This window comes from Microtus oregoni, unplaced genomic scaffold (genome assembly GCF_018167655.1).
Source record: "Microtus oregoni isolate MIOR12 unplaced genomic scaffold, Mior012 000034F_ref0000314, whole genome shotgun sequence".
Classification (NCBI taxonomy): Eukaryota; Metazoa; Chordata; class Mammalia; order Rodentia; family Cricetidae; genus Microtus; species Microtus oregoni.
In genome coordinates, this window is record NW_024543093.1 from 26,696,533 (window position 1) to 26,710,805 (window position 14,273).

A 14,273-nucleotide genomic window follows, 5' to 3' on the forward strand; every position below is an offset into this window, starting at 1 on the left:
GCAAGGATAGGCGGGGCTGGCAGGCAGAGAGAATAAATACGAGAAATCCGGGAAGAAAGGAGTAATGAAGGGGTGAAGAGAGGAGGCTATCAGGGGCCAGCCAGCCACCCAGGAAGCCACGGAGCAAGAAGCTAAGAAATGTATACAGAAATAGAAAAAGATAAAAGCCCAGAGGCAGAAGATAGCTGGGATACTTAAGTAAAGCTGGCTAGAAACAAGCCAAGTGAAGGCCGGGCATTTATAATTAAGAATAAGCCTCCGTGTGTGATTTGTCTGGGAGCTGGGTGGCAGGCACCCCCAAAAAACCAAGAGTGTAAAGCAAACAGCATTTTAGTCTTCCAACATGGGGCTGGAGTAAAAAAAAAAAAAATCCAACAACAGTTTAGTCTTGTCTGTGACTCAGGGTAAATTCTATAACCTTGGAGGGGCTCAGTTTTCTAGTAGAAATCACTATTCCCATTGAATGTTAGTTTAATTTTGTTTGCTTTGATGGAACATGTTCTTAATGGGAAAAAGATTCTGTTAAAGCATGGTGAGGGAGCTTTACTCTTGGGGTAGATATGGTGACCACTGTTCTGGATTGTTGCAGACACTGGGGTCAGCCCCAAATACAGCATTGGCAAGTGTCAAGGAAGTGGCGCAGTCAGGCACACTCAGGTTCCACCGACCTAGTGGGAGTCTTGCTGAGGACTGTTGTCGGGGAGATGAGGCATCATTGAGGGAGTGATGCAGAATGTTATTTTAAAGTGTGTTACTTTAGTTTATGCTCTGGAACATTTGCTTAATGATGCAAAAATGTGTTTGATTAATTAAAATTTACCTGTGGTCAGGAGGTCGCATGGAGGAGCCAGGTGGAGAAGGGTTTTTAAGGAGGGGAGAGGGTGAGTGCCGAATAGGATAGCCTTAGCTTAAAAGGCAGAAACAATTAAAAAAGAGACATGATTAGGTATGGCGAGGCCGTCAGATATTAGGGATGGAGATTCTGGTAAAAGTGACTTTGTAGGTTTGGTTGTTTAACTGGATTATTATTATTTATTTTTGTTTGTTTGTTTTTGTTTTTGCTTTTGAGACACGGTTTCTCTTTGTAGTTTTGGAGCCTATCCTGGAAATCACTTTGTAGACCAACTGGCCTGGAACTCACAGAGCGACCTACCTCTGTCTCCTGAATGCTGGGATTAAAGGCATGCACTGCCACTGCCTGGCTCTTTTTTTTTTTTTTAAATGAAATATGTAAGTGACCTGAGGAGGTTTGGAGGCCCAACATTCGGCCAAGCAGAGAATCCCTGTCAAGGCAATGTCCCCTCGCGGTGGCTGGCAGGATGAGCTTCAGTAGGCCTCAGCCATACTCTTTGCCATTTAAAACAGCTTTTCATTGGCGTCTAGGGAAAAACATTAAGAAACAAGTGTTTGTGCATTGTTTGTAATAGTCTCATTTCCCACCTTTCATGATTAGAGTATGAAAATGACATATTTTCTCCCCTAAGCTGACTCTTCCTCCATACTAAATACTATTTGTGAGCATATAGGAAGGAAGGTAATGCCTAGAAATTTATGTGAGGGGAGCGGATGTTGAGAACGGAGAAGTAAGCTGGCACGAAGGCCGCCGTTGGCCGGTTCAGCTTTGTAGTTTTATTGCTACCACATGGCGTCCAGGTCTCCAGTTTGGTTTTCAGGTCAGGATCTTGGGGCGTCTCCTTTCAAATCAGACTGGTTTCAAGAACCCTGTACTGGTGTGTGACTCTGTGTCTGCTCGGCCTCTTTCCTCATCTGTAAGTGGTGACAGCCATCCCCGCGTCACAGACGTCACTGTGTAAGTGACTGTTTCTGGACCTCTTGGCTCAGGTTTGGATGTAAGTCGAGCCATGTGGAGCGGCTGTGGTTAGTAACTTCTCTAAGATAGGAGATGACTGTATAGTTTGCCTGTGACCAGAGCATCTCCCACTTGGTTCTTGCCATTCTGTGTTTGTTCCCAGCTGAGTGTCTTAACAACCTGCACCTTTAAATTTTAATGCCGATGATTTGCTGCCCCCTGCAGGTGAATGTGAGTAAAGCAGACTGAATTATTGCTGGCTGGCTTTGCTAGATACTTAATCGATAACCAAGTATGGGTGTTACCAAAGCCTTTTTTTCTGAGACATTTATTTTTATAGAAAACCTAATGAAATATTTGATTATCAGAACTGCAGAGATGGCTCCGTGGTTAAGAGCACTGGCTACTTTTCCAGAGGCCCTGAGTTGAATTCCCAACAACCACATGGCAGCTCACAGCCATCTGTAATGGGGTCTGATGCCTTCTTCTGGTGTGTAGGCACACATGTAAATGTGCATTCACACATAAATAAATAAAATTTAAAAGTATTGGAATATCCCTTATGTGGTGGTTTGAAAAACAGCCCCCCAAAGGTGTGGCACTATTAGGTGTGGCCTTGTTGGAGGAAGTGTATCACTGTAGAGGTGGCCTCCGAGGTCTCTTTTGCTCAAGCTTCCCTCTGTGTGATAGTCAGCTGACTTCCTGCTGCCTTCTGGTCAAGATGTAGCCAGCCACATGCTGCCATGCTCCTGTCATGATGATAATGGGCTGAACTTCTGAGTCTGTAAGCCAGCCCCCTCAATTAAATGTTTTTATAAAAGACGCCATGGTTATGATGTCTCTTCACATTAATAAAAACCCTAAGACACATTATCTGAAGTTTTTGGGCTCCATGTATTTCATATTTTGGCTTTTGTCATTGCTTGGACTAGGGAACATGTATGTGAACTCTAATGATTGATAATCCTGGTTGAAAATCCAAACCCGGATAAGAGTCATGGTTTTCATACTGAGTGTTCCCACCCCGTGCCGGCATCCTTTCAGGTTCTTTTTGGAATAGAAGATTCCCCCATACACTAGCAATTTGATGCTGTATTTCTCTCCTTGCCTATTTAGACTTGCAAAATAATGTGTATTTAAAAGCATGGAAGAGCTTTTGTTACAGAAGGCAAAGTTTAATACTCGAATTCTGTTAGCACTCTTTGATTTGAGTCCTGTGTCATCAAGAACTTAGTCCCAAGCAAAACATCAAGTCAGATGATTTTAGCTTTATGTTGCATGGGCTGATGGCGGCTCACATGTATGTTTCACGGGCTGATGGCAGCTCACATGTATGTTGCATGGGCTGATGGCGGCTCACATGTATGTTGCATGGGCTGATGGCGGCTCACATGTATGTTGCACGGGCTGATGGTAGCTCACATGTATGTTGCACAGGCTGATGGCAGCTCACGTGTATGTTGCACAGGCTGATGGCGGCTCACATGTATGTTGCATAGGCTGATGGCGGCTCACATGTATGTTGCACGGGACTGAATATGCATTACCATTTCATAAGGGGAAGAAGGGAGGCTCGTGAGGAAATACTGGTCCAAAGCAAGACCACACCCCAGGAGGCAAACTCTAAATCACAGCGCTCTATGCCTGGTGTTCAAAGGTGGTTAGAGGGCTCTTCCGTCCGGCTTTCCTGACCGCAGCACACTTCTTTCTCTCGGGTTAGCTCCACACCCTGTATGTAGATCTCTTTGGCGGGTATCCCACATCTCTGGCATCTCCAACATGTTGGGGTGTCCAAGGAAATGCAGGCTTCACCTTTCAGCTTTACCCAGTGGCCTTTCTGGGCATGTCTCTGTGGCTTTCCTTAGTAGGAAGCAATTACTCAGTGAGTTTTTCTACCCTCTGATTGCATCAAGAACAATCTCTGCTCCTGAAAGCATACGTTAAGTTCTGCTTGTTAGTCCAAAGTGTAGTTCCTGAACAGACTTGTTTGTATTACTTTTGCTTCTTTAATAATTCTTTAACATCTTGTGCGTGGGCCACTGTTTTGGTACTGCTATGCTAATTATTATACTTATTAATTACTTTTAAAAGTTATTATGCAATAAAACCCACATCAAATGCCTCTGTCCTGTGCATACAGCCACACACGCCTCTCATTGCTTTGTGGTTTTCTTATGTGTATTGTGGCGCTAGCTACCTGCTCAGCAGGGTGCGTTCCCTCTTGCCTGCCTGCCTGCCCACATGCCCTTCCTCTGCCGGTTGGCATCGCGCTGGGAGGGGCACCCCATTGCTGATTCAGGTGGACTGTGGCAGGATGAAGGCGATGGCACTGACAGGAAGAGGAGGAGGCCTTCCTGGGCCTCGGTGCATCAGAGTCTGTGACCTGGGAATGCTGGGAATGGGTGGGCAGACTGTGGCTAGGTTGAGTCACAGGTGGACAGCTAAGAGGACACCAGAAAGCTCAGTAATTAAATCATCTGTCAATACAACATTTTGAAAAGGTCAGAATCAATGCAAACAAAATCCATGTTAACAAAGTATCAAAAAGTTAACCAAGGCAAGGCCAGTGGCTGAATTACCAGTGCAGAGCCGCTTTAGAACCTGAGGCAAAGGCAGTGTCAGCAGGGCTAATCCTTTCTGTCCTAAAGTTTGCTGCTCTGGGCTGGGTGTTGTGCACACACACCTTTGATCCCAGCACTCTGGAGGCAGGGGCATGTTGGTCTTTGTGAGGTCAAGACCAGCCTGGTTTACATAATTTCAGGACAGCCAGAGCTACATAGTGAGACTTTGTCTCAATTCTTTGAATTCCCTTCCCTTCGATTTTAAAAATTGGATTAAAATATGCATTAGTTTGTTTTCTTGCTGCTGGGAGAAAATGCCCGAGAAAAGCAGCTGGAGAAGAGAAGGGCTTCAGTCAGGGAAGACAAGAAGCAGGACCAGGCTGTAGAACCCCAGGGCCTGCCCCATTGACACAGTTCCTTTGCTGAGGCTCCATCTCCTAGAAGCTCTACAACCCTTCAAAACAGAGCCCTCAGGTGGGACCGACAGCTCAAACATAAAAGCAGGCTTGTGTGGGATACTTGACATTCAAACCTTAATCAAATACAATTGCGATTTTTGGTGGCTTTTTTGATTTTTCTATCCGATGTTTTATCTGAGCTGGCCTTTAGATGGAGCTGGACAGGGAAAGGCAAGAGCTGGAGATGGTTGCCATGCTGGCCATGCTCTAGAAGTGTGGTCTTAATAGGGGCTCTGTTTCAGGGAAGGAGGGCCGTGGGTTTGGAAGTCTCTGTGTTGTTGGTTATGTCTCTACGTAGATACAGAGAGCTGTTTGTTCTGGAGACTGTGGAACCCAGGCTTGGAGCTCTCAGTCCTTCTGTGTCAGCCTCCAGAGCACTGGGACCGCAGGCCTGTACTGCTTTACCCCATGACATTGTGCTTAAGATTATCTCAGTGAGGTGCAGGCTTATGAAAAGCTGCAACCAGAATCCACTTCTGCTAGGGCATTTGGTTTGCTCCGTCATGGAGATTGTCTCACAGGGACCTAATGAGCACACAGTCTTCCCCTGTGGGCTGGTATGCAGGACTTAAAATCTTTCCTCTACTCTCTGCTGATTTATTTGTGCAGTATTTTAAACATTGATGTTTTGTTGAGACAAGATCTCCTATAACCCGGGCTGGAATTAAACTTGATCTTAGCTGAAGTTGGCCTTGCCTAGTGATTGTCCCATCTCCTAAGTGCTGGGATTATAAGCATGCACACTGTGTTTAGTAGAAAGGTAGGTCATGGTGGGACCCCATTCTTCTGCTCTGTTGTAATTATTTTGAGATGGATACTGAGAGGGAGTAGAAGCTTGAGACGGGCACGTTTCTCAGCACAGGGTTTGGCATTCGAAGCCAGTGCTTTTTTATCGGCTCTCCTGGATTTTCTTCTTTCCCCAGGATCCCTTCAGTATAGAGAATGAAGGGGTCTGGCTGTAACCTCAGTGACTTTGTTCACGTTGGGACAGTGGAGCAGCTGTAGGGGTTTAGGTTAGCTTTCACATTTGACATGGTTCTTTTCTTCTTTAACCCCAAGGTCTGCTGAAGACAGAGCCAGTGGCCGAGGAAGGAGAGGATGCCGTTGCCATGCTCAGTGCCCCGGAGAACCTGTCAGAGGAGGAGCAAGATGAGCTGAGACGGGAACTTGCTAAGGTGAGGGCCATCCTTTCTGGACCTTTGGCTTTCCCAAAGACCCTGGTGATAGCTTATGGTAAAAGGCTCGGGAAAAGAGAGCATTGTGAACAGGGATAACCTGGAGTCTCAGCAGGGCAGAGGAGGGAGAGGGACTCCAGTTAGTTTTCAGGTGGATCTGGGAGTCAGGTGCAGTGGGAAGTGGGGAGTACACTGTCAGACCCGTGAAGCAAGTGCTCGCCAGACTCATCCTTGTTGTCCGTGTTGTGGATATAGACAGCCTCATCCCTGTTGTCCGTGTTGTGGATATAGACAGCCTTCATCCTTGTTGTCCGTGTTGTGGTTATAGACAGCCTCATCCCTGTTGTCCGTGTTGTGGATATAGACAGCCTCATCCTTGTTGTCCGTGTTGTGATTATAGACAGCCTCATCCTTGTTGTCCGTGTTGTGGTTATAGACGACAGCTTCCTCCCTCCTTGCTTTTCTTCTTTGCTTCAGACTTTAGCCTGACTTCCAGACAGATTTCCAGCTCTGACTTTCCATAGCTTTCGCCTCTAAAATTCTTTTGCTGTTGTGTTTTGTTTTTTTTTTTTCAAGACAGGGTTTCTCCATGTAGCCCTAGTTGTCCTGGAATTTGCTCTGTAGACAGGCTGACCTCGAACTCAGAGATTTGCCTGCCTTCTGAGTACTGAGATTAAAGGCGTGTGGCACCACTGCCTGGACTATAAAATTATTACAATGGTCTATTTCTCAGTGCACAGTTCAGTGTCATTCAGCACGGTTAGTGTCATAGCTGTCCCCTCTTTTAAGTGATGAACATTTTTCCTGTTCCAAGGAGCCCCCTGCACTCCTTAGCCACCTCCTCTCAGCTGTTTTTCTCCTCTGTGGATTTAACTGTTTTCTGGATAGTTCATATACAACATCTGGCCTCTGTATCTTGGCTTCCTTCAGCAGTGCTCTCAGGATCATGCTTTTGGGGCTCATTCCTGCTGTGCCATCTGTCAGTAATTTATTCCCTTTTTATGGCTAATAATAGTCCACTGTGTATTTGTCTACCATATAGATGTGGTATTGTGTTGTTCATATGTCTGGTAGCCAGGTGTATTATTGACAGCTGTGGATAGTGAACCAATAACATTTATGTACAAATGATCTTTTTGAATCTGTTTTGTATATGCTTAAAAGTAAGATGATTTCACCATACAGTAATTCCACACTGAATTAATTTTAATAATACATTCATGTATCTATTTATTTGTGTGCGCGTGTGCACCCGTGCACATGTGGAGGCCAGAGGACAGCCTGCAGGAGTAAGTTCTCTCCTTCCACGAAATGGATTCCAGGGCTGGTACACAGGTGTGGTGTCAAAGCCCATGTTTTAACTTCTTAACGGCGTCACCAAACTGTTCTCCATAGCAGTGACGCTGCTTTACAGTCTCATCCCAATTTCTTCACATTCTTAGTAAAACAGGCTCCTCCTGCATCCTTTTATTAAAGTGTATGCGTCAGTGGGTGAGAAATGAGATCCCACTGTGCTTGTGATTTGGATTTCCTCCAATGACTGGTGATACTGAGCCTCTTGTCAGCTTACTGGCCATTTGTATATTTTTGGGGAAAAAAAATACTCATTAAGTCCTTTGTCCATTTAAGAAATGGGTTATTTTTCAAATGTAAGAATTATATATATATATATATATATTCTATACCCTTACAGATTTGTGATGTCCAAACATTTTCTCTTACTCTATAACTTACCTTTTCACTTTCTTGCAATTAAAGAATTGATAGGAATTCAATTTGAAATACATTTGTTATTTCAGGAGGAATTTTCGTGGGCTGGGAGGAAGCAGGTCTACATGTACGCATGTCGAGGCCAGGGGATACCCGCAGGCCCACATGTTTGCGTGTCGAGGCCAGGGGACACCCGCAGGTTCACACGTACGTGTGTCGAGGCCAGGGGATGCCCTCTCATCAAGCACCCTCCAGTGTTTTAAACTCGCGTTTGACACAGGGTTTCTCTGCGACCTGTAACTTGCAGGCTCCTGGCATCTTCCGCCTCTGCCTCCACAACACTGGAGCGACAAGTGTATGCTGCCACACTTCAAAACGGAAACAAAAATCGGGGTCCTCGTTTACATAGCGAGCACTTGACTGACTGAGCCCAGAATGGAAGTTTGTTTACATATTATGAAATTCACGCTTTAAAGTGTTTGGTTTATATTCCCAGGGTTGTACAACCAGCACCAGGTGCACTAGAACATTTTCCTTAACTTAGAAAGAAGCCCTGTTCTTATTGACAGTCATGCCCTTCCCCAGCCCCTAGCAATTGCTGGTCTGGTTCCTGTCATAGACTCACCTGCACTGGGCATTGCATGTGTATTGGGGACCTCTGAGTGCCAGCCTCAGGGTCCAGAAGACTCCCAGCAAGCACGGGACTTAGATCTGAGGGAGAAATGAACTCCCACTACGTACTTCTCTGCATCAGCTTCTTTACTCTTCTCTGCTGTCCTGTTCTCCAAAGCTTCCAGCTTATATACACAGGCAAAACAAAGGCAACTCTCGGATCTTGGACGTCCCTTATCTTTGACGGTTCCAAATGTGATCTGTATGTCTGTGCTGCCAAACGGGAGATAGCTGCAGGGAGGTGGCTTCTAATGTATTTCAGGGAATGAAGCGGAGATTAGACTGTGGGAACCAAGGCTATCAACCGCGTGACTGAATTTCCCACTGCAGAGTGGTGGCAGGATGACTCAGTGCACCAGAACATGGGAAGGCATTTTACCCACTTGTCCATACTCTGCTGAAGCTTGTACCAAGGGAGAGTGTGTATGGCTTCACAAGAGATCCACTGTGATATGCAAAAGGCGGTGGGCCCAGACCCTGTGAGCTGGGTTTGCCTCCATCAGAACTCATTTGTTCTGGTGGGTCAGCCTTCTGCTCTGTCAGCTGAAACTCACTGCATGATTCCTGTGGACCGCAGTAGACATGGATGTCATTCTAGTCTCTGTTATGTAGGGAGACGTGAGCAACCAGCTACCCACGTCAGATAGGTGAGTAGACAAAAGTACGATGCCACCCAAGTCCAACCCAGTGAACCAGGGAGTTCTGTTGAAGTCATTAAAAGAATATGAATGAGCCAGGTGGTGGTGGCACATACTTTTAATCCCAGCACTCGGGAGGCAGAGACAGGAGGAAATCTGTGAGTTCAGGTCAGCCTGAGAGCTGTTACATATAGAGAAACTCTTAGTCTCCCCTCCCCCCAAAAGAGTGTGAGTGGCAGATTACATTCAGAAGCAGGAATGACTCAAAGACAGCTGCATCGCCAAAGCCCACCCCAGCATGAGTGACAGCTCATCAAAGCTGGGAATCTGAAACAGACTGCATAACTTGTGAGCTGGTCAACAGGCCAGAGTGTCTTTTCCTGGGTCGCTCAGTTGGCCTGAGCCCCATCTAGGCTGCTCTCCTGGTCTTGCTGCTGCTTCTAGGAGGTCCAGCTGGCTGGTCTGTTTTGTGTGTCTCTGTCTCCCCCACCCACATCTTGGCTGGTCTGAGTACCTTCTAGGCCATCCACTTGATTACACTTTCTAGGCAGCTGAACTTGCTTGAGCAACTTGCAGTAGTCTTTGATATTTCTCTTATTCTGTTGGCTTCCTTTTGTCTCTTAATAATGAACTCTGAAGCGCAGCAGGTCTTAAGGTTTTGGAGTGTGGTATAGTTTGAGATAGGGTCCCTTGTGGCCCAGGCCTCCATCACTCCCGTACCCTGGCCTCCATAACTCCCGTACCCCGGCCTCCATCACTGCAGTACCCCGGCCTCCATCACTCCCGTACCCTGGCCTCCATAACTCCCGTACCCCGGCCTCCATCACTGCAGTACCCCGTCCTCCATCACTGCAGTACCCCGGCCTCCATCACCGCAGTACCCCGGCCTCCATCACTCCAGTTCCCCGGCCTCCATCACTGCAGTACCCCGGCATCCATCACCCCAGTACCCCGTCCTCCATCACCCTAGTACCCCGGCCTCCATCACTGCAGTACCCTGGCATCCATCACCCCAGTACCCCGGCCTCCTTCACTGCAGTACCCTGGCATCCATCACCCTAGTACCCCGTCCTCCATCACCCCGGCACCCCGGCCTCCATCACCCCAGTACCCCGGCCTCCATCACTGCAGTACCCCGGCCTCCATCACTCCCATACCCCGGCCTCCATCACTCCCATACCCCGGCCTCCATCACTCCAGTACCCTGGCCTCTATCACTGTAGTACCCTTGCCTCCATCACCCCAGTACCCCGGCCTCCATCACTCCAGTACCCTGGCTTTCATCATTGCAGTACCCCGGCCTCCATCACTGTAGTACCCCGGCCTCCATCACTGCAGTACCCCGGCCTCCATCACTGTAGTACCCCGGTCTTCATCATTGCAGTACCCCGGCCTCCATCACTGTAGTACCCTGGCCTCCATCATTGCAGTACCCCGGCCTCCATCACTGTAGTACCCTGGCCTCCATCACTGTAGTACCCTGGCCTCCATCACTGTAGTACCCTGGCCTCCATCACCGCAGTACCCCGGCCTCCATCACTGTAGTACCCTTGCCTCCATCACCGCAGTACCCCGGCCTTCATCATTGCAGTACCCCGGCCTCCATCACTGTAGTACCCTTGCCTCCATCACCCCAGTACCCCGGCCTCCATCACTGTAGTACCCTTGCCTCCATCACCCCAGTACCCCGGCCTCCATCACTGTAGTACCCTTGCCTCCATCACCGCAGTACCCCGGCCTCCATCACTGTAGTACCCTTGCCTCCATCACCCCAGTACCCCAGCCTCCATCATTGTAGTAGCACAGCCTCCATTACTGTGCCCTCACAGCGCTGTTTTCATTCGTGTCTTCGCTTAGGTCAGTCTCCCCTTCCTTACCCACCACACTGAAGGAAGGGACTTTAGCTGCCAGTATGCTGCAGTAGCATGCTCTAACCAACAGATGTGAGCCACCGGCTGTGCCTTGTTGGGGAAGAGACAGTGGCTGGCCTTTCCATGAAGCTTTGGAGGTGTTTGTTCCCGGTGACCAAGTGCCGTGTGAAGAAGACCTGGATGGAAGCTCTGCCTCCCCGTCATTGTTAGTGACTGAATGAACCATACAACTTCCTGATTTGGACAGCATTCATTCTCCCTTCTCCTCATATTCCACCTTTTCCTTGCACATCCGAACCGTCTAAGCAGTCAGGGTTAACACTGAGTCCTCTGAGCATCTGTCTTGGACTCACTTTGCCAGCTAATGCCTTCTCAGTGCCTTCCCTCCCTCTGCCTCCCTCCGGAGATTGTTTATCCTTCCCTCCTTTGGTGGACAGCTTATCACGTCCTGATCTGAAGATGTACTTGCTGGTTGAAACTGATTCAGCAAAGGTGTTTGTTGCTTTCCAAGGCTTTGGGATCCTTGACTTGTGTGGCAGGTCAGGTGGGGCTGAGGGTGCCGCTGGCAGCAAGCTAAGGGAAGCGTTGTGCAAGGGGAATGAATAGACTTTAGGGACCCGATTTTTCTTTTCTACTGATTCTTAGTCAGTCAGTCAGTCAGTCAGTCAATATCCCAGCTGCAGTTTCCTCTCCCTTGTCTCCCAGTCCCTTCCCCAACTCCCCCTCTGTTGTTCCCACTAATCAATCCATTCCTCCTGTGTTTCTGTTTAGGAAAGGGCGCGTCTCCCATGAGCATCAACAAAACATAAGTTGCAGTAAGACTAAGCACCTCTCCATGAATTAAGGTTGACCCAGAATGAGGAGTAGGGTTCAAAAAGCCAGTAAGAGTTAGAGACAGTCCCAAGCTACACAACTGTCACATCTATGCAGAGCGCCTAGGTCGGACCCATGCAGGCTCCATCGTGGAGCCCAGTTTTCAATTTCGTCTCTACCTGGTGTCTGTGTCACACGGTGACATTTCCGTTTTCTCTCTGTGATGTAGCCTTCTCTTCTACCACACCTCACTTGTTCCTAGATGCTTCTGTCTCCAGATCTTTTCAGCGTCTTCCACCATGATCTCATTCCTTCAGTCAGGCTCCTAGAAGAAAGGCTGAGTCTAGCTCCTCTTTCCTGCCAGGCACCCTGCCCCAGCATACCCGGCCATAGCTGTTCTAGGGTTGGAGGTTCACTTAGTGTGGGGCTCTCTAGGGGACATCGTTTAGTTCATACAACTCTGACTTTGGCAGGCTCACTATGAAGTCTATGAAATACACAAGAGGGTTGGCTGCGAATGTCTCGGTGGCGGATGGAGTAAACTGCTTTTGTGGCAGTTAGGTAGAAGGGTCTGGAAGGAAAGCCGTGGATGCTCGGCTGCTACAGCAGATGTAGACGTAGCAATCACGTGTGAGAGGTTGAAGCCCTGAGGCTTCTGAGATAACAGAGCAGACAACTGACAGCTTAGAGAGTAGCTCTCAGGAGAGCTTAGTAACAATGCTGTTTGTAAAGACACATATAAAATTAATAAAAAAATTAACTGTAGCCAGGTGTGGTGGTTCACACACTTTTAATACTAGCACTTGAGAGACAGAAGCAGGTGGACCTCTGTGAAATTTTTTTTGTTTCTTTTTTTCCTTTATTGATACAGGATTTCTCTTCTGGGTAACCCTGGCTGTCTTGAAATTCCCTGTGTTGTAGACCAGGCTAGCCTGGAATTCAGATCTGCCTGTCTTTGCCTCCCAAGAACTAGGATTAAAGGCTGTGCCACCATGACCCAGATCTCTGTGAATCTGAGGCCAACCTGGTCTATAAAGAGTTTCAGCCAGCCAAAAATGCATAGTGAGATTCTTCTCTTAAGTGAACAAAACACCTCCCCGAAAGTAACGATAGTGTCTGGGCATGGCTTGCTTTGAAGCCCTTAATAACTTACAGAGCAATCCTTGCTGTATTTTCTCCTCATCCATGTTCCTCATAGGTGGAAGAAGAAATCCAGACTCTCTCTCAAGTGCTGGCAGCCAAAGAGAAACATCTTGCGGAGATCAAGCGCAAACTTGGGATCAGTTCACTTCAGGAATTGAAGCAGAACATCGCCAAAGGGTGGCAAGACGTGACAGCTACCTCTGCGTATGTTCCCTTGGTGTACACACTTCTTCTTTGGGGAGAGGAAGAGGAGGGGCATGAGGACGTTTGCACCTCTTTTCTTTGGACCACACAGCCCTTTCTTCCCGTTCTTCAGAGCACTTGACTGTTTTCTAATGTTGGTTTTCTGGAACATTCTAAGGAATAGAGAGCAGAACAATCTCATGTGCGGGTTGTGGGAACAATATTGAAGTTCCAAAAGTGTTGGATAATAGTCCTCCCTTCCTGTGTATGTTTTTTCTTCTTCCTCACAGTCAGAAAATATTAAGTGGATAATTCTAGGCATAAAACTCAAGTTTTAAATTGCACGCTATTCTGTGTAACTTGACTAAATCTTTTGCAATCTTGTTTTGTACAGCTTGGGACATGATTCATCCCCTTTTCCACTGTACCCATGCTGTATGCACCACCCAATCCTTACTCATTTTGTGGCCATTTAAGAGAAGACGACATGGTATAGCTAGGGTTCAGTGTAAGTGGCAAGTGTTGACATCCACTAGTGATCTTATAGCATACTGCCCTCAGCTCAGGGAGGGGACGTCTGTCTATTGGCTTTTCCAGTATGTACACAGTGATATTTAGTCCTCAGAACCCAGAAGATTAGGTGATGAGATAACCCCAGATAAGGTATAGGCTCAGATAAATGAAAATTTTAATACATGTGCAGCTTTTGTGGGGGGAGAGGGCATTTGAGTTTGTGAGCCTTACCCTGATACTGCTTGGTCCATTCCTTTCTAGGCCTCTGTTCAGGGCACTGCAGAAGACTGTGGCAGAGAGATTATTGCTGCTCTGATGGTTAGAGAGAACATTAGAAGTTATTAAACTGTCCTGTACTTGAGTTTCTCAGTAGTGATGACACTGTGCTGGAATTTATAGGAAAGCCTGACTGACCCCCCCTCTCCCCCATTTAATCATGTTTGACTGTAGGTACAAGAAGACATCTGAAACCTTATCTCAGGCTGGACAGAAGGCGTCAGCTGCATTTTCCTCGGTTGGCTCAGTCATCACCAAGAAGCTGGAAGATGTGAAGTATGTGTATATGTTTCCCTTGCTCACCCAGTAGTTGTGACAAACTGAACTGGTGCTGGGATCGCTGTTGGTCCCTGCCTGTGGGTCATGGTGCTGCTGGGTCCCCTTCTGTTAGAGGGAGGGAGGGTTTGCCTTCACGCCAAGGCCTGCAGTGCGTGCCTGAATCTTTAGGCC

The 14,273-nt window shown here is 47.5% G+C and overlaps 1 protein-coding gene across 5 annotated transcripts in view; it reads left to right on the forward strand.

Annotated features, from left to right (window-relative positions):
- Nucleotides 1-14,273, forward strand: part of LOC121432359 (tumor protein D52) — a 94,932-nt gene that overhangs the window by 67,027 nt on the left and 13,632 nt on the right. For all 5 annotated transcript variants that reach the window (XM_041630233.1, XM_041630229.1, XM_041630230.1 and 2 more), the window contains exons 2-4: nucleotides 5,889-6,004; nucleotides 12,907-13,055; nucleotides 13,998-14,099. In XM_041630233.1, coding sequence (XP_041486167.1) covers nucleotides 5,889-6,004; nucleotides 12,907-13,055; nucleotides 13,998-14,099 — 367 coding nt within the window. The remainder of the gene's footprint in view (nucleotides 1-5,888; nucleotides 6,005-12,906; nucleotides 13,056-13,997; nucleotides 14,100-14,273) is intronic.